At 47.0% G+C, this 27,680-nt stretch overlaps 1 protein-coding gene across 2 annotated transcripts in view; it reads right to left on the minus strand.

The window, feature by feature from the left end:
- Positions 1-4,071: 4,071 nt before the first annotated feature.
- Positions 4,072-27,680, minus strand: part of irf2bp2a (interferon regulatory factor 2 binding protein 2a) — a 43,531-nt gene continuing 19,922 nt past the window's right edge. Inside the window, exons 2-3 of one of the 2 annotated variants that reach the window (XM_034681627.1) lie at positions 5,844-6,830; positions 4,072-5,187 (exon numbers count right to left, since the gene is read on the minus strand). In XM_034681627.1, the coding sequence (XP_034537518.1) occupies positions 4,469-5,187; positions 5,844-6,675 (1,551 nt within the window). In that variant the 5' untranslated portion in view covers positions 6,676-6,830 and the 3' untranslated portion in view covers positions 4,072-4,468. Of the gene's footprint in view, positions 5,188-5,843; positions 8,086-27,680 lie in introns of both variants that reach the window. The other variant, XM_034681626.1, reaches the window with a different exon arrangement.

Below are 27,680 nucleotides of genomic sequence, written 5' to 3' on the forward strand. Positions count from 1 at the left end.
TGCCTCTCCCCTCGTCTGAACTAATGTCTCGTAGTTCCAGGAACATTATGATTCGTCCTTCACGAGCTTAGTGTTGATATATTCGGCTTACAGGCGGAGCACAGACGACCCCACCAGCCATCACATTCATCTGATTCCAGGCCCTCAGCTGACTAAACAAGTACCTCCAGGGGGGAGAGGGGGGGCAGACAGTCACCTGCTACCTCCCTGTGCTTTCACACACACACACAAACACGTAGACACACACACTCACACACACAAAGCTAACAGCTCAGCCAAAAGCAGCCCATTCACCGTCTCTGCAGAGACACGCAGCACTTTCTGACAGTCAGTCCATCACGGTGATTGCATCAGTGTTTCTGTAAAGCCCTGTCAGAAGACTCGCTGCCTGACGGTGAACCGAGCTCTCTGATTGGTCTGCAGCCGAGCAGCTGACTGAGGATCCTGCTGGAGCGATGCTGTGCTAGCTGCTCGCAGGGTTACTTTTAGCTCACACTGATTGCTACGCTAACTTTAGCTCGGCATGTCAGAGGTGGCATCAAGCATCTTACTACTGCGCCCGACACGCCCCCTCCTCCTGAAGGCCCAAAATATACGTCTGGAAGGTCGAGTTCAGCCGGCGAGGAGAGGGAGTCGTGACTTTGTTTGACTCTGTGTTTCTGTGTTTGTGTTTGAAACTCTCCTCAGAGTAAATTTAGACTCCCCTCCCCGCGGCCTGATTGTGATGAAGGGGATATTTTCGATTGCAGGAGATAACGCTCCCCTCCCTCGCCTCCTCTCTCTCATTGGGCACAGAAGCAGCACGCCATCTTATCAGCTGATCCGGAGCCAGGAGCCGGGAGTCGTTGCTCAGCAGAAAAAGGAGGGATTGTGCTGGGCTCGGCTTTAATATGAGAAAAAGCCCCAACGCTGTGGGATCAGTCTCCGGCTTTGTCCTCATCTCTCACGTTGCCTCTCTCTCTCTGTTGTTCATTTTTCATCCTCTCTGCTTTCATCTTTTCATCCTGCGCCCCCTCTCCTTCCTCCTCCTCCTCCTCTCTCTCTCTCTGTCCTCTCTCTCTCTCTTTCTCTCTGCTCCACTTATAAGATTTGGCAGCACTCCAAGATCTGAGAGAAACATTGGAGGCATAGCCTCGTTTTGATGTCTGGAAAGAGAGAGAGGCTGCGAGAGAGCGAGAGAGCGAGAGAGTCCTCATTTCCATTTCACAGACTCGATCCACAGCAACACCACCACAGCAAAAAGAGGAGTGGAGAGAGTGTGTGTGAAGGAGGGATGGGGGGGGAAAGAGGCAGACATACATCTTATGAGCGAGAAAAAATAAGTGGATTGGATTCAGAGAGTGTGATGACGTGTGTGTGCAGGAACACACACATGAAGCACACACTGAGGGGTGAAGGAGAGACTTATAACGCATGTGTGTGTGTGTGTGTGTGTGTGTGTGTGTGTGTGTGTGTGTGTGTGTGTGTGAGAGAGACTCTGCTCCTCTCTTCTATGTGCACGAAAACAAAACAGGCTTGGCTGAACTCCTGCAGAGGAACACTCAAGAGTGTGTGTGTGCACGACTCTCTGCAGCACGTCGACTCTGCAGGCCTTCATGGTAAACAGGCCAGAGGAATCCGAGGGGGAATTTTAGACATCCTGCAGAATCAGACGTGCTCCTTCCTAATTGCCGGTTAGAGCTCCAGAAGAAGAAGAAGAAGAAGAAGAAAGCGTGGTTACTCGTCTCTCAGGAGCAGAGCCCGGCTCCGGAGGGGGAGCTGTGATTGATGAGAAGAAAACGAGGCAGCAGATCCGAGCGTGTCCTCGATGCAACATTTGCTGTGACCTTGTTTTGCCTGACAGGTCTAAAATTAACCGAGCGGATCAGTTGTACGGGGAGCGGGGAGAAATGTGGACCAGATTCTGCATTTGGCGCGTCCCTGTCTTCTGCTCGCTTTCTGGGGGATTACAGCAGCACGAGCGTGCCTTCTGATTTATTGTGCTAAACATAGATTCATTAGAGAAAACAGCCGGCTGCACAAACCACCGCACCACACTTGAAAATAAAGATCCAGGGGTTCTAACTCCTGATGCATGATGTCGTGTGTTCTCCTTCAAACTGAATAAATGTCACCATGTTTGAGTTTCTGCAGCAGAGTTACACAATAAGCTTCACATAGAGGAGCGAAGAGCCGGAAAGAAACGCTGCAAAGACAACAAACGTGAACTCTGACCGGCACAGTTCTGCCTTTACTATCACATCAACATGTTTGTGTAACTCTGCATACCAGCCCGCAGAGCAGTTAACCATTAAGAGACATGTGAGGCAGGAGGACAGCTTCCCCTCTCTGTCACCGCCTTTCACTTAGCTTGATTAACAAGACTGAGTCACAGGAGATCAATCAATCAGCCAATGAGGGGTTTCATGAGCATCGATCAAGGCCGTGCTTTCGGAGGGACGTCACAGCCAGCCGACACATGCAGCTTTAGACTTCACCAGAAGACGAGCTTCAACATTCAAAAGGTGCCTCAGAGTAAACACAAAGACAGTGTGTGAGTCATTAACCGCACACCACTGTAAACACACAAAGTACAGCAGCTCCAAACTCAAGCCGTCAACTCTGCCTGACCTCCCCAATCCCTCCTGAATATGATGAACGACCTGCACGGCTGCAGACCAGCATCTGCCGTGCACCGGTTACCATGCAACACAGGAGCGCGGTGCTTCAGATACAGAGCAGGCTATTTTAGTCAGCACTGAACAAACAGGTATTGGAGAGAGAGAGAGGGAAAGAGAGAGGGAAAGATAGAGAGAGGGGAAATGTTCTTTTGTCTTGTTGCATCATCTGATATTCTCGGATGTGGCAATTTGGCTCCCAGCACGGCGTCACGAAGAACAAGTAGGTCAAAGTGCCGACTAATAGAAGAACTCAGAGAACAGTATGTGAGAGAGAGAGAGAGAGAGAGAGAGAGAGAGAGAGGAGCGAAGTGTTACTCGTTATCAATCTGTGCTGCGTTTAAAGTCCAAACTGATAAGATAACGTTCCAGAGAAGAGGAGGAGGATAAACAAACAGAATGTGCAAAACAGGTTTCTGTCACCGTCTCAGAGCGATGATCCGTGCTCGCCTTCGTCGGCTAAACACGCCGAATCAATCACTCCGTATGACAGCATGCACGCAGCGTGTAAAGCAACAACCTCAGAGCCGTGTGTGGGCCAGACAAAACCATCTGCCTTGGGACGCTCGCTGCGATGAAAGCTCAATGAAACATGTGCAGGAAGCAGATTATGTCTAAAATAATTACGCAACACCAAGAAGAACAACACCACTCTGCAAGATCCTGATCTCGCTGCAGCGTCAGCTACAAGCGGGAGGAGCGTGTCTTTGTCTGAGGGGAGCAGAGGCAGACTTCTCTGCTGCAGACAAAGAGATGATCCGCCTGCCTGCCTGCTCGACGCCGCAGCGACAGGAGAGAAGGTTTTTACGGCGGTGCTGCCGTGAATCCGAAACAGTTTCATTTGCATGTGAAGAGGTTCAGAGATTCAGAGCAGGGACGGTGTGTGAGGCAGCAGTGGTGTTATTGAGGGAGCTCACTCTGCACACTGAGGCCGGTGAGGGATGGAAGAGGGACTCTGGCCTTATTATAATTCATGATTCTGACTCTCTCTCTCTCTGGTGTTTGAGTAAAACGTCTCTGCAGCAGATTCTTCAGAGTTCATTTCAGCAGCAGTGCTTATTTATGGTTGCACAACGTGGTATCATGTTGACAATCATGCACTTTCTCACATTACTGACTCAACAGATTCCAGCTGACTGAACATGACTTGGCACCTCCTCCTCCTCCTCTTGCTGCACGCTGCAGCCTCTCACAGCGATGCACACACACAGGAGCAGATTTAGGGAACAAGTGCGTCTGATTCTGCAGCCGAGCTCCTCCGTGAAAGCGTGGAGGAGCCGGGGTCCTGCAGCGTGAAACAGTAAGCCCACTTATGTTGTGCAGCAGTGAATCACGTCTCCTGAGCCGCCACAACACGAGCACGAAGTCTCTTGCGTCTCTTAATCACTCAAATGAAGCAAGCTCAGACAATAAGTTCATACAAGATCAGAAATTGTATTTGGCAATTTTTAAACAAGTGCATACAAGTACAGCTAAAAGCATTTCAGTTTGCCAAGTGCTCGTAGAGTAGCATTAGTCACATTCTACGTTAAACAGGAACTGCCACCAGACCTAGAAGTACATCAAGAATTCTGTTAAACATCAACAAAGAGGAACGTAGTCCATTATAATGAGTACATACCTTTATCTTCAAAAATATAGAAACACAATGTATTCAAAAATCAAAAATTATACAACCATGTTTACGAAGTATACTCTTCCCTTGGGTCCAATATGTACAAGTCCGTTAGTTTGTTTGAATGGTATGTATGTGATATTTATATATTTATACTCATATTCTGCCCCCGCCCCAAAGAAGTGTTCAGACAAAATCAAGGGTCCCTCTCCTTTTTTACTTTGACGTCTCCTGCGAGGATGGTGGCGATTTCCCCCTGCATGAAAGCCCACGGTACGTTCGAGCCGACCAGGGGACATTTCTCTCCGCTGGGACAGTACACCTCGCCCGTGGCGCCCTGCTGCTTTATGCTCTCCCTCGAGCACGGGAAGCAGAACTTGTGAGAGGGCACAGACGGGCACTGAACAAAGTGTGTGTCCTCCAAACGCTCGTGGCACAGCGTGCAGCACAGCGGTATGCTGCCGGGTACCGAGGAGTCCGGAATGCTTTGGGGGTGCACTTGGTCCATGCCCGGCACGTGGGGGGTGCCGGCCCCGGATGCTTCTCTCTGCGCCAGCCTCCTCTGATTCATGGAGGACGGCGATAGTGGGCTGCTGCTGTTCCTGCGGGTGGTGGAGTGGACCTGGTTGGCGTCCTTGGGGGAGCTGTTCCCACCTGCGTTGTCTGCCGCCATGATGAGAGCCGCCATTGGGGACTGGCCGTTCTGCGCCGCCTCAGGTGGGGTGGTGCGGGAGTGGGGGGATATTGTGGAAGGGGGGGAGGCGAAGCTCGGCGGGGGCACCGGAGGCATTTTGAGTCCATCGGAAGGCGGGGGTAACCACTGCTGCCCCTCTCCGTTCAGCTTGGCAGCCGTCCCCTCTCCCTCCGGCTCGGGAGACGCTTTCCTCTTCATGCTGCGGGGGTGCTTTCCTCTGTCTGCAGGGAGGAAAGGGTTAAACGGTGAGGAGGACTAGGATCAACAATTACTCTGGGATGGAGACATGCAGCCCCACAGGCTCCACGAGCACAATAACATCACGCAGAAAACACGGAAACACGTCATTAATGCGCCTTTAATTCTGCAGACATGATGCTATAAATAACATGTAGCTGTTAACCCTTTCCTGCCCTGAATCCCTGATTACAGGAGCTTTAATAATAAAACTATAGATTCATATAGTCTCTATAGATATTAAAGGTTTAACAGCTGCTGGCTGTTAACCCTTTCCTGCCCTGCTGCTGATTACAGGAACATCCAATAATACAATTATAGATCCTTATAGTCTGTATGGATACTAAAGGTTTAACAGATGCTGGTTCTGACCTGACTTGGCGTGCTGCTGACTACAGGAGCTTTAATAATAAAATATAGACTCACATAGTCTACATAGATCTTAAAGGTTCTGCTGGTTCTGACCTGATTTGGAGTGCTGCTGATTACAGGAGCTTTAATAATAGAATTATGGATCCATATGGTCTACATAGATATTAAAGGTTTAGCTGATGCTGATCACAGGAGCTTTAATAATAAAATATAGACTCATATGGTCTACATAGTCTACATAGATCTTAAAGGTTCTGCTGGTTCTGACCTGACTTGGAGGCGGTCGCGCTCGGCTCGTAGCCCATCACTCTTTGTTGCATGGCCGCCGCGTGGTCCTTCCTTAACCGGCTGTCGAAGGTGTGCAGAGCCATCAGGTCCCTCACGGTCTTGCCTTTGGCCATCCAGTCCGGGTTTTTGTGGCTCTCTGTGGACAGGTCCGGCGTGAGGCTGTCCGATCTGTGCTTGTCCTTCCCGTCCCTGTCGTGGTCGCTGCTGGACACCGAGGCGGGTCTCTTACCCAGGTCTGCGGGACTCCCAGCAGCCAGAGCGGAGGGCAGACCCATCTGTCCCGGTCTGCCGTTGACGGCGTGGACCTGAGGCATGCTCCCGTTCACCAAAGGCACTAAGTTAGGGGGCACGGTGCTAGTCCTGCGCGGGTTCGGGCTCTGGCGGTTCAGCTCCGGAGGCTCGTCGGGTTTAGTAGGAAATCCATTGGGGACGGGGATCCCGTTCGCCTGCCTGCCAGACGGGTATTCTGGTCCCAGCCTGGGGGGGCGGTCTGAGGAGAGCGGGTAGCGGTCCAGAGGCTGAGGCGGCCTGGATCCCGGGTCCCCCCCACCACCCCCAGCTGCGTGGATCTCCTTCCCGGAGAGCTGCGCCTTCCCCGGACCAGGAGACCGACCCTCCTGGAACCCGTGCGCCCGCTTCAGCTGCCGGGCCGTCTCGATGACGAACTCGATCCGGTCCGCGCCCTCGTAGTTGACGCACCCCCTGCAGACGGGCTCGGTAAAATCCCAGATCATGGCCCACGGCATGCGGGGCAGGTCGCATAAATAACACGACTGCCTCCTGGAAGAAGCAGCGACCGCCGCGGACGACATTTCGCTCGTCGTCGACCCCCCAACAAAAAAAGGAATCAAACACCCAAAACTCAGAGTCTGCTGCTCCTGGTCCTGGTCTCCTCCGGGTTCCCTTCAAAACACGAGAAACGACACGTTCCCTGCGTGGAAGAATCACTCGTGGTGTGTTGTGGAGTCTGAGAGAGAGAGAGGAGGTTCAGAGGGAGAGGTTCATGTCGGTGCGTCCTGGACTCCGGCGCGCCTCTCTCTATCTCCACTGACTCTCTACTACTGGCTCAATGTGGACCAGTGACGTCACCGCGGAGCTCTAAACGCCTGCTTCCACTTCAGTTTCTATTGACTTGATTTCTTCGACAGACCCCCCCTTCCTCCTCCTCCTCCTCCTCCTCCTCCTCGGTTTACTGCAGCCTCTGTCACTCACTCTCTTTTCTTTTTTTACTTTAATTTAATCACTCCATCCTTCCACAAAAAACTGCACCCAGGTCTGGACTCGACCGGGACCCTGCTCCTGTTTTTATTATTATTATTATGATTCTGCAGAATAAACCGCGTGCGCCTCCTGCAGCCTTTAAACAGATCCTCCAGCTGCTTCAGTCCTTAGACTCAAAGCCTGATCCGGTTCTGCTCTCTGCAGCTTGTTTTTCTCAATGCACAGCGCCTCAACGCCATGAGCTGCTACTACTACTGCTGTGCAATGAATGAGGAGGGCTGACCCTGCAGGAGAGCTCAGCTACTGTAATCCAAAGGCTATTTATGTGATGTTATGTTATATAAAGTGTGAGAATGTTTGCAGCTCTGAAATCATTATTTGAAGGTTTTTTAAATTTATGCAAACTCATCATTTATTAAAAATAAAACAACAACAGGGTGAAATATCTGCAGAAAGGATGAGTGATTCACAGCCCACGCCTCAGCTCTGTGTTTTTAAAGCTCCGGTTAGATAATATTTTCCTCCCCGGTATAAAAAGAAAGCAATAAGGCGTCTCCATTAGCTGTAACCAGGAAGCTCTGTCATGAGGAGGGGATTTCCAGCCAGCGTGCTGTACACATGAATGAATCAGGAGGTCACAAGTATGAGCAGAACTCTTCCTGTGTTTTATCCAAATCACTGAAATGTGCCGCCTCTGAATTAAAGAGACGAGGAGATGGTGGTGGTGTTGTTGTTTTTAAAGTAAGGTCAGAAAAAAAAAAGGGGAAGTGTTATTGTGAGCGATGGAACAAGATTAATGACTCTGAGAGTTCAACACGAGGGGGGGGGGGGGGGGGAATGCTACTACTGTAGAAACAGGTCATGCAGCAGAAATCCCCTAAAGTAAAAGTGTAGGTTTGGAGAGGAGGCGTGTCTCGTTCAGATTCCTCCCTCTCATCTGGGCTCATTCCAACTGGTTGCAGCTTAGCCGCGGGCTGTGGGTGAGGCAATGCGTCTGTAACCTGCAGACACAAAGCAGGATATGTTTGTGCAAGTCCATGTGACGTTGGAAAGAGGAAGCGAGATGTTTAGTCACGTACCCTCATCCGCCTCACCCATCTCTGGGACGCCAAGGCCGTTTGGCTCGCTGCCGGCGGCCGCCATCACGCACTGTGGCATTAGGCCGCACTTCAAAGCGTTTCCATAAACAAAATAAGGCAGTCGTGTTGCTGATCTGTCACCGGCGAGCTGGGATAATTGCCGTGCAGCCGACATGTGATCCGACATGATGGTTTCTGTGCAGCTGCCAACTTTAGAGTGAGCACGCCCGGCGCGGCAACAACATAATGATCCCTTCAGAACATTCAGAGACGTCACTAGTTTTACTGCCCTCACTGTAAGAGCTCCATTATCACACTGCTGCTGAGATGTTACTCAATCATGTGGTATCAGAATCATAATAAGAAGATGAAGAAGAAGGAGGAAGAGGAGGAGGGTTCCAACTGGAGCCCTCAGGACCCGTTCACACACGTCCCTCACAGCAGGAGATTATTAGTGTAGGATACAAACATCGTCACCTCTTCCCAATATTTGCTGCGATTGCTCCTGAGTATCATTTGCTGCTTTATTGACTCACCTCTGAAATGTTTCTATGAAGCTAGCAGCAAAAAGTCAGGATACAATCAGTGTTTGCGTTCACACATGCTCCCCATCCTTGAAACATTTGAGGGAAGTTTTCAGGAGTTGCGTGCACGTGTGAAAGCACTTTGCAACCACTATTTATCCACTTATAGTGCTATATGTGATTGGATGTACTCACAGTATCGTCCTCTCCCCCCTTCTAAGCAAAGTCTTTTCACGATTTTTCTTACGTTGGGCGCTAGCGGGAAGAAGTCCCGGTACACAAGGGGAGAAAAATCTTGCAGTTTTTCTTGCGTATGCAGCCCAACGGGAAAATCAAGAAGTCTTCAGGAGTTTTTACGTGTGAACATTCGTCTGTTTTTGTTCACACGTGCTCCCCAACCTTGAAAATTTCAGGGTTGTGTATTCAGGAGTTACTTGCACATGTGAAAGCACTTTATAACCACTGTTTCTGCACTTAAATCAATGCTATATGTGATTGGGTGTATTCACAGTATCATCCTCTAACACTCTTAGCAGCAACTTTGCTTGAATTGTTCTGTTATTGGGCGCTGATACGTGCAGGAAATAAACAAAAACAGCTGTTTATCTCACGTATGCAGACGAAGAGACATTTTAAAAAGTTTGGTGCATGTGTGAAAGCTCTATTTAATGACCGTGTTTGCTGTTATATCAAGACTACGTGTGATTGGACGTATTCAAAGCATCGACAAATGAGGAAAGGAATAACTGGAGGGAAGAAGCTAGCTTATGTGCACAAAGGTTGCACTGTTCACGCACCAGTCGCATGATGCAGCGACTTTTACTGGATAGCTAGCAGGACAGAGTCAGGGTCAAGTCAGAGTCAAACATTTGGCCTGTTGAGTTCTCACAAGCAGCTCAGACTGAAGATTTCAGGAGTGTAGCATCATGTGTGAACAAAGCTTCAGAGAAAATCTGGGTTGACAGAATCGACGTTACATCAAGGAGACGGATGAAACATCGCCATGAAGGTCACAACTTCAAAGTATTAGCTTAGTTTAGAACTTTTATTGTCCAAAGTAACTTCTCAGGTATCAGATCGATTCTGAACAACTAAAGATCACAACTTTCTGTTCCCAAAGATCAACTACAAGCTTCAAGAAATCAGCGTCCAGCTCGTGAGCGTGGAGCATCCTTGGAGCGGCTGAAAGCAGGGGGGGTGTCGTGTCGCTGAGGGAACAACAGCAGGAAGTGTCGTTTCGCTTTATGACACAGTTAGGAAACGAGTCTTGCGAGGGACAAAATAAACAAATTCTTTCCTTGAGATTGGTGGGAAAGTGTTGCCTAGAGCTTTGATCCCTCAGTTTGCACTCAGTCGATGTTTGTGCAAGCAAATAACTGCAGCGCATTACGCAAGAGGGCGAGCTGAGGTTCAATTACAAACGGAATGACCCCGCTCTGTGACGGGAGGGTCCGGAGATTAAAGAGGGCTGAGCTGAGGCCTCGAAGGAAGCGGGACCCGGCACAGACGCCGTGATGGGTGACATGAAGCGTGTTTACAGTGAAAGCACCGCAGTGACCCGGCTGACGGGCGTCTCTTTCAGCCGAGCAGCCGTTCTGAACTCCTTCTGGGTGAATTGAGACGTGAAGCAGCTAAATAAAGAGCGAGAGGAAGGTGACGGCCAGGGGAATACCCAGCGTGTGACAGCAGCTCTGACAGGATGACGTTATTTTGGTTCTGAGCCTGTTAAATTTTATATTGGTTATCTTTTATTCATAGATGGAATCATTACCCAGTCTCTCTGAAGTTTTGGAGAGGCAGAGCACAGCGGTGCATGTTTTCTCAGTTTTTCTCTCCTCCATGAGAGCAGCGTTCATGTTATATAACCCCCCCTTTTAGCACAACTGCTGAAGTGAGCATGAAACTAAACTGTAACACGTCGCACAGACGTAAAAGGAGAGCAGGACGGGACAGGGGGAGGACGAATTACTGCGTTTAACACCTGCTGTGGTGCTCTGTATGTCTATATTTACATGCATCCTGCAGATTTGCATGAATTTAAAGCCTGACACTTTAATATCTGATTCTGTGTTTTTGTCTTTCTGCACAAAGTCCCAACATTTCATCTTTATTTGATCGATGTCTGCACAGGAAGGCAGCGTCTGCAGAATATCAGGAGTACTGAGCAGCCGTGCAGAGCTCCCGTGTTTGCAACAGGGAGAGGTAGCCATGGAGATTATCACAGCGCCCCAACGACCATATATATCCTGTTTACGTTGCTATTTTTAGCTGCAGATTTGCACAGCGACGATTAAGGCTTCAGATAGATTTTGGGAGATAACGTGGAAGCTTCCGTTAGCTGCTTGAAACGTTTGAGAGGTGTGTCTGATTTTCTGAATGGGGTTTGCACACAAACACAACGCGGGTTAGTCCGCTTTGATAAAGGTTTAAAATGGTGGAATTCAAATAAAATGGAGGGTCGACGGCGAGAGGGAAAAATGTGCTGGGCGGCTGGAATCTGGGGGCTGGAGGCTGCAGAGGTGATGTCATTGGGCCAGAGCAAGAGGCGAGTGAAAAACAAGCCTCTCTCTTTATTCTGATCCTCTTTGCAGTTCCAGTGAAGGGGGGTGAGGCGGAGGGTGAAAAGGGGGAGGGGGGGGGCTGGCTGTCGGCCAAGGCAAGGGCTGCTGGGAAATGGCAAAGGATGCCAAGCAGGCCCCACCGCCAACATTAGAAGCTCACATCTTTGTTCTCAGAAACCTGGTGTGCTGCCAAAGGCCTCATTTCGGCTCCATGGCATGATTACACTGGATGTAGGCCAACTACTGAGAGCTCTCTCCCTCCCTCCCTCCCTCCCTCCTTCCCTCGCTCTCTCGCTCGCTCGCCTGCTCTCCCTAGGCTCTCTCTCTCTTTTTCCACTGCCTTCAAAAGCTTTCTGCCAAACATGCAGCAGTTGCCATGGCTGCAGAGAAAGGAACATAAAAAAGTGAGTAATGAGTCAGGCTTGGACCCAGATGTGCCACATGTGTAGCTGTTTAAAAAAAAACGAAGGCAGGACGGTAACATATCCTCTTAATCTGTCAGGGGGGAGGCAGACCAAACCCTGCAGAAAAATGTAAATACGGCCCGTGCAACGTGCAGCCGCACTCTGCAGTGATGACATTAAGAGTATTTAAACATTAAAGAAGGTACCTGTGTGGCTCTGATTGCACACACCATGCAGAGCTGTGATTTCTTCTGCAGCCGGCATGTAAATGAGCAGCTTTCACATGGCTCTCGTTTAATCACAGGCTGCAGCTCTCATTCTGAAACCAGGAACAGAAGTCATGCTATGCTTAGTAAGCGTGCATGCATTAAGAGCAAGATTACATCACTTCCTGTCGAGCGGAAACCCCCCGAATATTTTCGGACTCTGGTGTAAACAAACTTTCCCCGCAGATAGCGCCGAGTCTAACGTCACATGAAACAACCGGCCTTTGTCAGCGTGGGGGTTCTGCGGTGCGATTCATAAGCTGCTCTTAGAATGAGTAAGTTCACCTGCATGTTGAAAAAGGCGTCTGACTCACCGCCCTCACAACGTAACGCCTGACTCACTGTTGTTATGTTTAGCATACTGAACTGAACTGTGCAGTAATTCCTGCTCTGTGACCGGCTCAGACAAAATGTTCAAAATGTCATTCTGCTGCATTCCCTCTCTGACACACACACACACACACACACACACAAGTACACACACACACACACACACACTCCCAGAAGGACAGCAGCAGTGTGCACAGCCACTCCTGCAGCACTAGTTTCAGTACATCTTGTTTCCTCATGCAAAACCCAGATGACAGCTTCTTTGTGCACACAGCAGAGCGAGCAGGAATATGTGCGCCGTCTGAATGTGTGTATTTGTGTTACACAAACATTTAAAGGTTCCTTCCAGCAGCTTTTCTTCACAAAGGTTACGTTTCTTGCTTTTCTCGTTGAGCCAAAAAAGAAAAGAAGGAGTATTTCATGCCTTATGTAACCTCCTCCTCCGAGCCAAAATAAAACTTTCCCAAAGTAGGCTTATTTATTACCGGAGCTCCTGTCTATTTTGGAGCTGCCTTGCTAGAAAATGGGCTCTGACATATCTCCCTGCACGGCGGCTAAAACAGCACTCGGATGTTACACAGTCGAGTGCGGGCGTCGTGCTGTCCTTTTCTGCATGAGCTATTTGTATTTACTCCTTAGCATACATTAATTCAGCCTAACATCGGGATAAAACCCTGGTGAGTTAGACAGAAAAATGTGTGTGAACATGCATATTTATGACGGCTTTATTTAGAAGATATATTTCAGGGTTGCTACTGGAAGGAGATCAAAGCGACTTCTTCTTTTCTAGTAATGTTTGCCTTGAAAGCAAACGGCTGCACTGAGTAACTCGTCTGTGATGTATAGAATGTAAAATAACCTGACGGAGAGAGAGTGAGGGAGGGAACCAGGAATAGACAACACTGGCCTATTTGGAAACTCTCAAGTGTCTTAGTTAGAGGGGAAGTGTTCATAGACAGCATGTTGTGAGGTTAGTGTCTCTGTGAAGCATCAAACTGAATTCACATGAAAACTACGAGCACAACAATCCACTCCACACAACAAAACACTTCCTGTGTGTTTAAACAGATTTTACATGAAAAACACTTTCGGGTTTCTGTCTGTAGCCTGAGTAGTATCGACCAATCAGGCGTCAGCAGGCTGTGGTATCTGTATGGAGAGCAACAGCACGTGTTCTAGAGTTCTGACATCAAAGACAGAATGCCTAGAATTCTAGAATTCTGCCTTTGATGTCAGAAGTCTGAAAAATATCAACATTCCGTGAAGAAGGTCAGAGCTCAAAATAATAAACATCACTGGTGTTCCAGAATTCTGACATCAAAGACAGAATCTGGCAATCTTAATAAAAACTGAACATTCTAGGGTTCAGAGGTCAGACCTTCAGTGTCTCTAATCCTCTTTCATAGACCTCCATTCAACAAACAAAACTTGCAGACGTAGTTTTCTTCTCCTCTTGAGGACAGACCTGACAAAGCTTTTTACTTTCAGCTACAACTAACCTGTAATTACAGATTCTGATTCAGAGACATGTTGAATCTGGATCTCAGGGGTCTGGATTTTAGTCTGAGAAGGGTTCTGGTCTCTGTCTGGAGTCTGAGTAGTATCCACCAATCAGGTGTCAGCAGGAGAAACAGTCTGTATGGAGAGCAACAGCAGGTGTTCTAGAATTCTGACATCAAAGACAGAATTCCGGAATTCTGTCTTTGATGTCAGAATTCTGAGAACAAATGGAACATTCCATGAAGAAGGTCAGAGCTAAAGAAACATCAGTGTCTCTAATCCTCTTTCATAGACCTCCATTCAACAAACAAACATTGTAGACGTAGTTTTCTTCTCCTCTTGAGGACAGACCTGACAAAGCTTTTTACTTTCAGCTACAACTAACCTGTAATTACAGATTCTGATTCAGAGACATGTTGAATCTGGATTTCAGGGGGTCTGGATTTTAGTCTGAGAAGGGTTCTGGTCTCTATCTGGAGTCTGAGTAGTATCCACCAATCAGGTGTCAGCAGGAGAAACAGTCTGTATGGAGAGCAACAGCAGGTGTTCTGGAATTCTAACATCAAAGACAGAATTCCAGAATTCTGTTTTTGATGTCAGAATTCTAGAACAAATGGAACATTCCGTGAAGAAGGTCAGAGCTAAAGAAACATCAGTGTCTCTAATCCTCTTTCATAGACCTCCATTCAACAAACAAACATTGTAGACGTAGTTTTCTTCTCCTCTTGAGGACAGACCTGACAAAGCTTAAAGCTTAATTACAAGAACATCACAAGAACATCAGTTCCTGTTTCAGGTTCATACCGCTGAAGGAAGCCAGAGTGAAGCCTCTGTGGAACTGTTTACAGTGAAGCTAAGACTCACCGCTAAAAGATGAACGGGTGCTAGCTAGGGGATAAAGTGAACCGAGAAATGATGGCGTCTACTGTAACAATCAGATACAAAAAATTTGGCAGTATCGTAGTATCGACCAATCAGGTGTCAGCAGGAGAAACAGTCTGTATAAAGAGCAACAGCAGGTGTTCTAGAATTCTGACATCAAAGACAGAATTCCAGAATTCTGAACAAACTAAACATTCCGTGAAGAAGGTCAGAGCTAAAGAAACATCAGCGTCTCTAATCCTCTTTCATAGACCTCCATTCAAAAGACTCACCACAAACAGATGAACAGTTGCTAGCTAGGGAATGTAATGAACCAAGAAATACAGATTGATTGACATGTCAAGATCTTTTCAATCGTTCTGCATGTTGTTAAATAAAATCTCATGGGAGGGACCGACGCTGTAAGATGTAAGACGCTGTGGAAGTCTTTCCTGCAGGAGGAACACGGTTCCTCTGAATTGCACACTGTAAGTTTTGCCGTGGAGCCTCTTTGGTATGATTTCATAATAACAACAGACAAGTAACCTCATACATTTGGCTTATTCAGATTGGAAAGGACAAGATGAATGACTGCAGTCGTTAACTCATGGTTTACAGATGTTGTGGTTACGTTTGGAAAAGTGATACTTCTTCTGTTTTCCCCTAAATGAAGCTCTAACCCGAGTTACTTGGAAACGGCCCTTCTTTGGTAGCGGCTGTAAATAAGCTGAGGTTCCCGCCGCAGATTCCACACATGCTTTACTGCCCGCGCTTTGATTGTCTGCTTTATGGAGGATGTTTCATCATGCGCTGCGAGCATCCGTGCCAGAAATGTCCTTCCTCCCCTTTCCATAAAAGTGCAAGTTGTCACGACGGTGTGGCATTCATTATCCGCCTGCGGTTTAGCGGGACGGACCCAGGAGCAGCTGGGGAGCATCGGTTGTCACATTCAGCCTCCCGTCGCGGTGAGAGATGGGAGGGACGGAGATGAGTGCTGTACCCCTGTCTGTGTGATAAAGCCCCCAGCCAACCACAGAGTCTGGGCATCTGGGCACACGATACCTCGCCTCCCTCATCCACTTCAAAGCCTCGTCTCAGAAAGCAGCTCGCCGCGAGGGGCCAAAATAGAAAATGGAGACGAACTGCCAAGAACAACCGAGTGTGTGTGAATTCATGAGAAGTCAAAGGATAATCTCACTTTACTACAGCTACTGCTTCTTTTTTACAGCTTTGGCCACTAAATGCTTTTGTTATGATGAGATTTTACTCTCTCAGTTTATTGTTTATATCCAGAACAAAGTCTGAGAGCGGGAGAACGGCCGCCTGACAGATTGTAAACAGAAGTGGAAACAAAATAAAAGAAGACATTAATGATTTAAGCTAGTCCTCACAAAGAAAACTGTGTTAAAGAAGAGTTTGGAAGGTATTCGTGATCAAACACGAACCAAGAAGTCGTCTTTAGACTCAGATTCGTCAATAATTTGCTCGTCTTTCACTCTATTAAGTTAGCTATATGTTATATCTTCCTCATATAACCACAGACTGAATAAAAATGGACGTAGCGAACCCCGAAAGAGGCAGGTCTTTAGCCTTTTCGCTAACAGCTACAGTGTTCCTGCCTGTCAATCAAGTCAGCCACGCCCTTATTTGGGCAAAACTCCTAAGTTTAATATCTATGAAAATACCGAGTTATAAAAACAGGCTGTAAACATGTTTATTTCTGCTGTAAAGATCGTCTTCTTTGAATGGGTGTGTATGTGGTTTCCTGTGCTTCTGCAGCCAGGCTCTAGTGGACGCTCGAGGAACTGCAGTTTTTAACACTTCCACATGGGCTTCATATTTTAAGAACGGATGTTGCCGCTTGCTTATAACTTATCGCCAAACCTCAAACGTGACATTATTTCTACAAGAAAGTTGACTAGCGGGGCGCTGGTTGTCTAGCGGGACGCTGGTGGCCTAGCGGTCTAAGCACCCCATGTACAGGGGCTACAGTCCTCGTCGTAGGGGTCGCCGGTTCGATTCCCGGCCGGTCGACCATTTCCTGTATGTCTTCCCCGGCTCCCTACTCCCCACATTTCCTGTCTCTCTTCAGCTGTCCTATCAAATAAAGGCAAAAAGGCCAAAAAGAAAGTTGCCTGGCTGTAAGAAAAGTCCTGACCTTGTGTGTTAACGACTTTAGATGAATGTTAAGTAACGATCTTTTTGTGTCATGACAAAGGGAACCATGTGACGTATGTTTTCGTGACAGAAGCAATGGAGCTATCCTCCCAGATAAAAACATCTACAGTCTGATATCTGTATTTAATGTCTCACTGTGTGTGTTCTTGAGCTGAAGCGATGTGACGGTGATGACATTCTCATTCAGGAACTAACATTACCTCAACGGGAACTTCTGCAATGACAAACCAGTTTTGCAACAAACACGGCGGTAGATGTTGTCATACATGCAGTCATGATCCATAACAGACACACGGCGGGTAGTTTAGTCATCGTCACCACAACAGCTCAGCAGAAGTGGTTCAGTAACACTGTGGGAAGCACATGGGACGGGTAACAGAGCCTTGACGCAACAGCAGAGGACGAGAGCGAGGCAGCGCGGTGGGAAAGTTCAGCGCCCTTGAAGGAGGCCTGATAAGCCCGAGGTGATACGAAGCCGTGTGTTTGTGTTGTGCAAATTTGTAACGACTACGAGCCGGCTGCTGATAGGAGCCGTCTTACACCATGTGTTTGCAGAAACCGGCCTGTCCAAAGGGCACAAAGAGCTGGGAGTGGTGTGTGTTATCAGTGTGAGATGCTAATGTAACACTGGGTGTATCTTCAGAGTTGTTGTACACACCGGGCTCACAGGTTTGGGCAGGTTACTGTTTTAACACATGAAAGTTTGCGATCACCCCCCTTCCTCTTCGTTGTGTTAAGTGAAGGGATCCTCATCGCTCAGACACAGATGTTTAACTAGACCTTGTTTCATGCAGATCATTGTGAGAGCGCTCTCTCAACAAAGAGGGATAAAGTTCACCTCCAGCACGTTGCCACACAATGGGAGGGAGGAGCCAGACGGCCTTGAAGCGGAAATGGTTTCACACTGACTGACAAGTCTGGCAACACCCAGGGTTACCCTGAAGGACAAAACACACCGCCCTCTCTGCTTTACACACTCTCATTTTCACACGTACGACTCTTATCGACAGAGGTGGCACACATTCCTAACCCGAGCAGCCGAGCTGATACTGAAATCTGCTGATTCCACTTTTTCACTGTCGGAAAGTTTGAAAAGTCCTCACAGTCTGAATGAACATCCACTCTGCTCCAATATGAAGTCTCTAAAAGTAGTATGGGAGGTAGAGCCTTCACTTATCAGGCCCCTCTCCTTTGGAATCATCTACCAGTCAGGGTCAAGGGGGCAGACACCCTCTCTACTTTTAAGAGTAGGCTTCAAACTTTCAAAGCTTACAGTTAGAGCTGGATCAGGCTTGGACCAGCTCTTAGTTAGCCTGCTATAGGCTTAGACTGACACACTACGACCCGGTCTTTCCCTCTCTCTCCTCTCTCTGTCTGTCTCTCACTTTAACTCTTCCTGTCCCATTAAAGTTCCTAACCATAGACCTTTCTGGAGTCCCTGAGCTCCCTTGTCTCGTAGGTTCCTCTGGATCTCTGCTGCTGTGGACGTGCCAGACTCCAGCTGCTACAACTACTACTATCCGTCTCCCCACTATCATCTCTCTCTCTCTCTTCATCTCCCTCTATCCCTCTCTCCAACACGGTCTCAGCAGATGTGTGTCTAACATGAGTCTGGTCCTGCTGGAGGTTTCTGCCTGTTAAAGGAAGTTTGTCCTTGCCACTGTAACTTGCTAAATGCTGCAAAGTGCTCTGCTCATGGTGGATTAAGATGAGATCAGACTGAGTCCTGTCTGGAAGATGGGACTGGATCTGAACCGGTCTTGATATTGGGTCTTTGTTAATAATAGAACATAGAGTACGGTCTAGACCGGCTCTGTTTGGAAAGAGTCTGAGGGGAGATAGTTTGTTGTGATTTGGTGCTTTATAAATAAAGATTGATTGAATATCTTATCATTTGTTCTTACTTTAGTGAAAACAGACCGGGTAGTCGTTGACTTGTACTGTCTGCATGCGTGAGGTTAAAAACCGTCTCTGGCACCGTGCTGCTGAATAAACCTCCTCTTGATGCATGAAAGCTGAGGTAATACTCTTTTTAGTTTCTGAAATGTAAGAGGCAGAGAGGACGCTTATTTGTGTGAGAATGTAGGGAGGTTAAGGTTCTGACGTCTCCCTCGGTTTCTCTCCTCACATGATAAAAAAACCTCGGATCAGAAATGCGGTTGCCTGACAACAAAGCGAGCAAAGTTCACCTCCCCGTGTAACTGCCAAAAAGGAAAAAAGAGAAAAGCTTCCCAGCTCTCACATGATGCTTGCCAAGTTAACCATTTACAGCGAGGAGGAAAGAGAGAGGGAGGGAGGGAGGGAGGGAGGATTATTCTGTGTTTGCAGTTTGGACCGGTTAGCCGACTTCATTACGACACGACATGCCGTGACACGAAACTCGACCAGGACCCGACTTCTTCCTGCTGCCGCCGAACAATGCATGAGCGCCGCGCTGCCATTATGAAACGCTCTGTCACAAGACGAACGCCTCAACGCAGGAATGCTGTTGTGACACATGCGTTGTGTTGACACAAGGGTTAAACATTGACTCACACACTCACTCTCACACACACACACACACTCTTCAGCTGCCAAAAGGGCGGGAGCTTTAACCGCTCTAACACCGGTTGGTCGTATTTATCTTTCCACTTTGGCTGCCCTCCTCCTCCTCCTCCTCCTCCCCCTCTTCCTCCTCCTCCTCTTCCTCCCAACGGTCGTCAGGTTTATCAGAGTAAGCGTCCTCGCTCTGTGACTGCAGCCAGGTGCGGCTCAGCGTAATGATTCACGCAGCAGACACAATCCTCTGCAGCAGATTACCTCCTGTGTTGCAGCTTTGCAGAGGTCACTGGGTGCGTGCGTGTGTGTGTGTGTGCGTGTGTGTGTGTGTTGGACGTCATGTGCTGATCTCTGGCTCGGTGCTGGTGCAGGAGGTTCAGCAGGAGTTCAGCGCACATTCATTATTCATGCATTTCTGTGTATCAAATGATTGCACCGGGGGAGAGTCTTTCTCTCTCTCTCTGAAAGTCCGAGCTCTCAATGTTCCTCTTGTTTTCTCTCCTCTGTGTGTGTGAGTGTGTGTGTGTGTGTGTGTGTGTGTGTGTGTGTGTGTGTGTGTGTGTGTGTGTGTGTGTGTGTGTGTGTGTGTGTGTGTCATGTTTCTCTTCCAAGAATCCGGCGCAGGTTTATTTATGTGTGCGCTCAGGAGGTCTGGGTTTCATGAAGTGTTTATTTCTTGGATTTGGACGTTGCCATGCAGGATCAGCACAGTAAACGTATCGCTGTGAGGCTTTCTTCTCTCTTTAACGTGCGCTGGCAACGCTCCGAAAAATCCCTGCTTAACAATTCGAGGAAAGCCGAGCCACCTGGAAATCTCATGACTTCCTGAATCTAATTCCAGGCCGAGCTATCAGACTGTCTGACTCGCAGCTTTCATTGAGGGGAGTAAACGCATGTTTGCCAGAGCCGGTGTTGAATCAGGCATTAGTTCTCATGTAATGCAGTGAACTCGAATGCCCCTGCAAAGCCCTGATTATATTTTCTCCCCGTCTACCAGATTTAAAGCACACTCTGAACTCCAGCGAGAGCCAGCTGACACACCAACAGGCCGCTTGTTGTTTTGCTAACCTGCGACTGTAAAGTGAGCAAACAAGGCGAGGGGGGAGGAGCCGTGTTATCAGACTGTGATGAGCTGAAGTGCATCACTGATGATAAAACGTCTGACGAAAAATATGTTTGTTAACAAGACGAGGACGAGACGAAAACGTTAGTGATGGACGCCGGACATTTAAAATCCATGTTTTATCCATAGACTGTTTATAAAATGAAAGTCATCTCGCTCGGCTCAAAGTGAGGCCACCACAAAAACTGCTCCCTCTAGTGGCTGGCTGCAGTATAGGTTGAAAACTCTGTCTCCGGTCAAACTTTAAAGAATAAATACACGTGGTACGAATGGTTCTCACATCCGTATGCTGTGGTGATATGTAGTTATTATTTGACTGTTTTGTATTCAAGGCCTCATTTTTTCTGAAAAGTTTCTTCTTCATTAGTTATCAGAGGTTGAAAAACGTGGTTTTACATCCAGGTTTGCTTTGATTGACAGCCGCCGTAGAGAGAAACTCCGTAGGTAGGAGCTCAGGACGGTACGCACATTCCCTACAGAAAATGTACAAGATGGCAGCTTTCTGGAACGAGATATTTTGGCTTCAAAACCGTACAAAGGGAAAAGGAGGAGTTTGGTGATACATCAGACACGTTTTTTTTTTTTAAAGTTATGTTTTTGGCCTTTTTGCCTTTATTTGAGAGGACAGCTGAAGAGAGACAGGAAATGTGGGGAGTAGAGAGTGGGGGAGGACATGCAGGGAATGGTCGACCGGCTGGGAATCGAACCGGCAACCCCTGCAACGAGGACTGTAGTCTCTGTATGTGGGGCGCTTAGACCGCTAGGCCAACAGCGCCCCATGATTGCTAAGTTTTGATCAACTCCTCGTCATCAAAGATGCAGATGCTTTTCAGAGTGCCGTGAACTGACGGGCTGTCACTGCAGGTGCATTCAGGGACCGTTGTAAAGGTGCAATGCAGCCCTTGTATTTCGGGTTCATGGCATTTTTGTGTGAATCAAGAGAATCAAAATACAGTCACAGTGGTCAGAGCAAGAATGTTTTCTTTTTTACTTTTCAGCAGGGCCAGGCTGAATTATTTCACTTAAGATATTACTCAAGCCAATGTTTTAAAAGAGTGAAATGTTGACAATTTTAACACTTAGTATAACCCTGATACCGATATCTGATCGACTACATGAATTATTTTAAAGATTGGAGATGTTTTGGTAAAAATCAAAGACTAACATGTTTGGAGTTTTCGTTGATTAAAACTATAAAGGGCTGAAAAGACTCAAATGTGACTCAAACGAACAGACATGTTCGTCTACAGACTAAGACTAAATCTAAAATAGCTTCCAAAATTAACACTGAGGAGAAGCAGAGCGCAGGTATCACATCACGGAGGGAGAATCCAGAACAAAATCCCCTCTCATGTCACGGCGTGCTGCGTTGGCGGACCGTGACCTCATCCAAAGTTTACACGCAGCCGCCTCACGCTGCTTTGTTATCTTCAAAACTTGCAAACCAGCACATTCCAGTGCTCAGCGGCAGCAGCACAGAAATGTCAGCGTGTGAGATCCTGCTGAGCGCGAATAAATGAATTCTTCTCAGGGTGAGGAAGTAAAAATACACAAACAGATGCACTCTGGTTCATAAGCAGGAGGGCAGGGGATGTATGTGGGTCAGTTGTGGACTCTGATTGGAGCTTCGCGTGTCTGCTTACTCAGCAGCTTAGCTCGCTTTCAGTCTTTTTTTAAAAACAGACCACAGGGTAGTAAACAGCTACGAGGAGGATCACAGCCTTCACAGCTGATTGGCTTGATGCTCGCCTGACACAAACAGGAAGCCGGCCGCGCGAGTCAGAGAGAGAGAGAGAAAGAGAGAGAGGGAACAAAGACGGAAGGAGCAGAGACGAGCAGAATGTGGTGACAGGACAAAGAGAGAACGTGTAAAAGCCTGAGGGAGGAGAGGAAAAACAGCTCTCTCTGTTTGTAGCTCGTCATGTGACTCAGTGAGGAATTCAGCGTGTGATTCAGAGCGCCGTCAGCAGGCAGCGTGCACAGATAATGGTGATGAGGTGTTTGTATTGGGAGCAGCCGGCAGGACACGACTGTCATGTAATCACAATATTCCCTTTTTATCTGAGAGCTGCTGAAGATAAGAGACGAGTGACGCGAGGATCAGCTCAGTGATCAGATCATGGAGCTCAGGGCGGGCGCTCAAAACACACCTGAGTTATATAATGAAGTCAGACTCAGAGATAGTGTGACCTAGAACTGGTTTATGTCAGCTTATGAGTGTGACTAAAGGGTCCAAAGGGCTCCTGAGGTCGCAGCTTTGACAAATGAGGATGTTTTATTCTGCTTCTGTGTTTCATGTCGTGTAATGAGGCCTGTTGTGTCGTAATGTAGGGTGTAGAGTCCACACATTAACTCTGGCTAGCTGTGTCATTGTTTGGTTGCACCACAGAGACGTAGAGTTCATCCAAACCAGAGTCCTTGGTCGGTCAGTGAAGATCTTCTCTCCCTACTCTCACGCCTGATCGCCTCCCAGCAGGCTGACGGCTAAAAATAGCTGCTGTTAACCCCCGTTAATCGACTTACAGCGACGTACGCCAAGGTATGCAAAACATGACGAAGCGGTTTCATTCAGAGGCGACTGAAGAGTTAATCTACAGACAACATGTCGACCAGATCCGTGTCCGATTCGTCACAGCTCCGGATCTGATAGGTTTCTATTCTAGTCAATGTGTTAACTTCCACTGGATCCGCTCCGTTGCGTTCCGGCTGTGTCTCTGATCCGGCAGGTCTATTTCTGCCGGATGCCGGAGCACGACGCATCAATCTCAACAGAGCAGATGGAGCGGGACAGGAAGTCAGGTTTCACCAAAACAAAATGAAAACATCCGGTTAATTTTCAGAATAAAACACTCTGTGTTATCACCAGATCGTATTTCACTTAACTACAACAACAAACCAAAGTCATGATGAGCGGAGCCAGACCTGGAGTCAACAGGTCAGAGGTTTTCAAAGGACCAGAAAGACAACATGGATGAGAAACCTCGGTCATGTGACTCCAGCTGTTCGGCGGTCCTGCTCCGTGCTGCGTTCAGTGGATACACAGCAGACTAATTTGCGTCTGACAAACATCCTCCAGAATAAAAGAGATGATCCCGCCTCTTACTGCACGTTTATCTTTCATATTTCCTCCCTCACACTGTGACGAAATCCATCTCCTTTTGTGTACAGAGCACATAGCGCTGTATGCTAGCATTGAAACCTCTTCTGTATACAACATTAGCTCCATTTCCTCTGTTTGTTATGATGTGTAAATGTTGTTTTCAGGTGCGTTTAGTGTTATTTAAAAGTGCATTTAAATCTGCATTTGTTTGCACATGCAAGTTAAAGATTAATTTCTGCCTTTTGTGCAGAAAAAGTCAACAAAACATAATTTTCTGCTCACCTTTTAGTGCTCTCATTTAATCAGCTGCTCATATATTTGTGCATTTTGGTGCTAAATCATAAAGGCATGCATAATTACATGATTTAATATGCCAACAGTTGATGAAGCACCCTGATGTTGGTATGTCGTGTCCTTGTGACTCGGCTCGCTCTGCGTGCGAGTGTCCAGGTTGTTGCATGCCTCTCACAGGGCAGTGACAGAGCCAGAGCACAGAGTGGAAATAATGAGTGACATATCAGCCCTGTTACCCAAAGAGCTATGAGAAAAACACCCCTCACCCCTCCCTCCCTCCCCCTCTCCCTCCCTCCCTCCCTCCCCCACCAACCTACTGTCCCCATGCCTGGCTTTGAAGGTCAGATGAGAAACATGAGTGAGCACGGCCGCCACCTCCGACTGACTGGTTCAAACAGGCCTCAGGAGGAGGGAGGAAGGGGGAGGTGTGTGCGTGCGTGTGTGTGTGTGTGTGTGTGTGTGCATGTGTGTGTGTGGGGCGTGGCCGACTGAGCATGCCCAGTGAGGAGGAATGCCTTGTGATGGCTACACAGTGGGCTCTCCCATCTGCTGATGGAGTGTGCACTTCTCGCCTCGGGCCCTTTTCCATCCAGTCTAGTGAGCAGCCAGATCAATTTACTGTGGAATGAACACAAAGTCAGTGCCTGACGCGCACACACACACACACACGCATACATTCACACATTCTTCATGTACAGCAGCGACGCACTGCAGCAGTGGACCGGCACGCATAGGAATTTACTCATGCATGCAGGAAAATAGTAACACGGAGGTTGAATCAAAGAGCTGATCTTTTATTCAGGGAGACTCCTTCTACTCCACAACGTCTCTGCACGCAACGCCAAACACCAGGACTCTCTTACCTCCCTCCATCTGAAGCCCTGTTACAAACTGCTGAGTCATCTCGTCCACAAGGGCCGAGGGGGCTTCACTAATCACCAGATTTGGGCTGTGGTGTTTTTTTTTAGGATGCATGGTGCTGACTGACAGCAGCAGGGCGACACATTCAGCGTCATCCCCTCGCCTCGCGCTGTTACTGCCTCTGATGGCGGCTCAGGAGCTGAATAACTTCACTCCACCTTTACGCCTCCGTGTGTTTCACATGTGGACGTGACGTTGGCACTACAGTCCTGTCTTGATCAGGTAAAGGAGCTACAGTGAGCGCAGCTAGCAATAGCAGTACACAAATCCTGCTACCTAGCAGCTGCCTAGCGGGTGTTGCTAACATGAGCCTGTGGAATACGCCACATGACTGAGGTGTGTGCGTGGACGTTTAGATCATGTCATATCTGATGATCTTGTATTGTACTGTTTTCATTGTCATGCTATTAGGATGTTGGCTTACATTTGTTATCATTTATCTTTGACGTTTGTTATGAACTTTGTTTTAAACTGTCGGGGACTACGGATGAAAATAAGCATAATGGCTAACTTTGGCATATTTACATGGATGCTATGCTAAAATTTTAATTAATAGGCACTGTCCCTTTAAATGAATGAACAACTAAATAAATAACTGAATAACTGAATAAATAACTAAATAACTAAATAAATAACTAAATAAATAAATAACTGAATAAATAAATAAATAAATAAATAAATAAATAACTGAATAAATAACTAAATAACTAAATAAATAACTGAATAAATAAATAAATAAATAAATAAATAACTGAATAAATAACTAAATAACTAAATAAATAACTGAATAAATAAATAAATAAATAAATAACTGAATAAATAACTAAATAACTAAATAAATAACTGAATAAATAAATAAATAAATAAATAAATAACTGAATAAATAAATAACTGAATAAATAACTAAATAACTAAATAAATAACTAAATAAATAATTAACTAAATAACTGAATAAATAATTAAATAAATAATTAACTAAATAACTTAATTAACTAAATAAATAAGTAACTGAATAAATAAATAACTCAATAAAGAACTCAATAAAGAACTAAATAGCTAACTAACTTCATAAATTACCAAAATACATTAATCTCTGAATAAATATATAACTAAATAACTAAATAAATAACTAAATAGTTGAATAACGAAATAAAGAAATAAAGAAATAAAGAAATAACTAACTCAATCAATCAATCAATCAGTAACTAAATAACTAACTAACTAACTAACTAAATAAATAAACTAACTAACTCGCCCAGTGTTTAGTTTAGTTCAGCGTCTTTGTTGAATGCTTCTGTGAAGAGAACGGAAAGCAGAGGTGGAAACTTTGCGCTAGTTTTTAGGTCACACACACAGGTGGGTGTACTGTGAGAATAAGGCCAGCATGTCTGTCTCATTGGACCACTATCCTCAATCGAATAATGCTCCCAGTACAGAACCGTTTCATATCACACCCCCTCTTGTTTCGTCAGCGTGAGGGGAGCATGTTTTGATTCTCTGTTACATAATCCTTAATGAAGATATCAGGAGAGGAGACGATATCCTCCTGGAAATAAAGCTCCCAGCGGTGACGAGAGCACAGGATTCTGTCTGTCTGTACGCATGGGCAGAGCTGCTTGGTAGCATGCTTTGAAAGGAAGCACAATTCAGTAGAACACCAGTGTAATGGGCGACACTTAACAGGATGGAAACAAAACAAACCACCCCACCATGCTAGCCAGCAGCATTGTTAGCATTAGCAGTGTGTCACCGTCGACATCATCCCCTGCTCCACATTTCCTGCTCTACTACAGCTCAGGTACATAATAAGCTAATTAGCTTTGACACATTTAACAGACTGAATAATTGTTCTTCTGATTTGACACTTTTAATAACCGCTGTAGTGAAACTGTGGAACAAAGAGGAATGTTTTCATCCTTCAATGGGATCAGATTGCACAGATACAACACGACTGATTGAACCCCCTCATTCTTTAGCAGGGCCGGCTCGGGACCCCTCGCCCGCCCCTCCCTCCTGTCCTCATTGCAGACTGACATTTCCTTCCTGGCCTGAGAGCCGTTTCATCACCTGTTTCGTCAAATGCCAGAACAATCCTTCATCTCCACTCGCATGTAAAGTGAAACCACATGTGAGTGTTTCCCCTCTTATGAATAATTGAGGAGCCCAGCCTGTTCTGGTTGAGCAGGCGCTGACGAGGCACGCCGGGTGGCACCTTTAACTACTGTGACAAAATGGGGGAGTGTGAAACCTGACATTTAAAGCATACTGACGCTGACGTGTACTGTCAGGCTACTTACGCTGCAATCACAAGGATTCAGGCAGGTACACAGCAATAAAGAGGTTTTATCACCCCGGCCTGCAGACACTTCTGAGGGGAGAGCCTACAGCAATGCAGACTCAAAGCACGGGTCACCAAAATAAATCAACACATACCAAACACTGACATTAACTAAGAACTAAGGCTCCAACACCACAAACACGGCCCAGAGGTTAAAGTTCAGGGACTGAATCAGCTGAGGGGACACCTAGCAGCTCCCACCCGTCACTCAAAGAGGTGGGAGCACATCATTCTGCTTTGATGTGTTCCATTGTTTACATATGAGATCAGCTGTTAGCAGCCCGTAGCGTGTTGATGCTAAACGATGCTAGGCCCGATGTTCCCTGCGAGCTGAGGAGAAGGAGGCGAGGACGACGTGCTGCTACTGAGGTGCAAGCTAAGAAAAGACGACATGGACCTGTCCTTCCACCCACCGTTATGGGGAATGTAAGATCTATCTACAATAAGGTGGACGAGCTAACCCAGCACCAGAGGGAATACTGGTAGAGTAGCATCATGCTAACAGAGCTAACACCGGACACAAACACCACATTGGTAGGATTTCACCTGCTGTGGGCGGACAGGATACAGGAGAGCGGG

This window comes from Notolabrus celidotus, chromosome 4, assembly GCF_009762535.1.
Source record: "Notolabrus celidotus isolate fNotCel1 chromosome 4, fNotCel1.pri, whole genome shotgun sequence".
Lineage (NCBI taxonomy): Eukaryota > Metazoa > Chordata > Actinopteri > Labriformes > Labridae > Notolabrus > Notolabrus celidotus.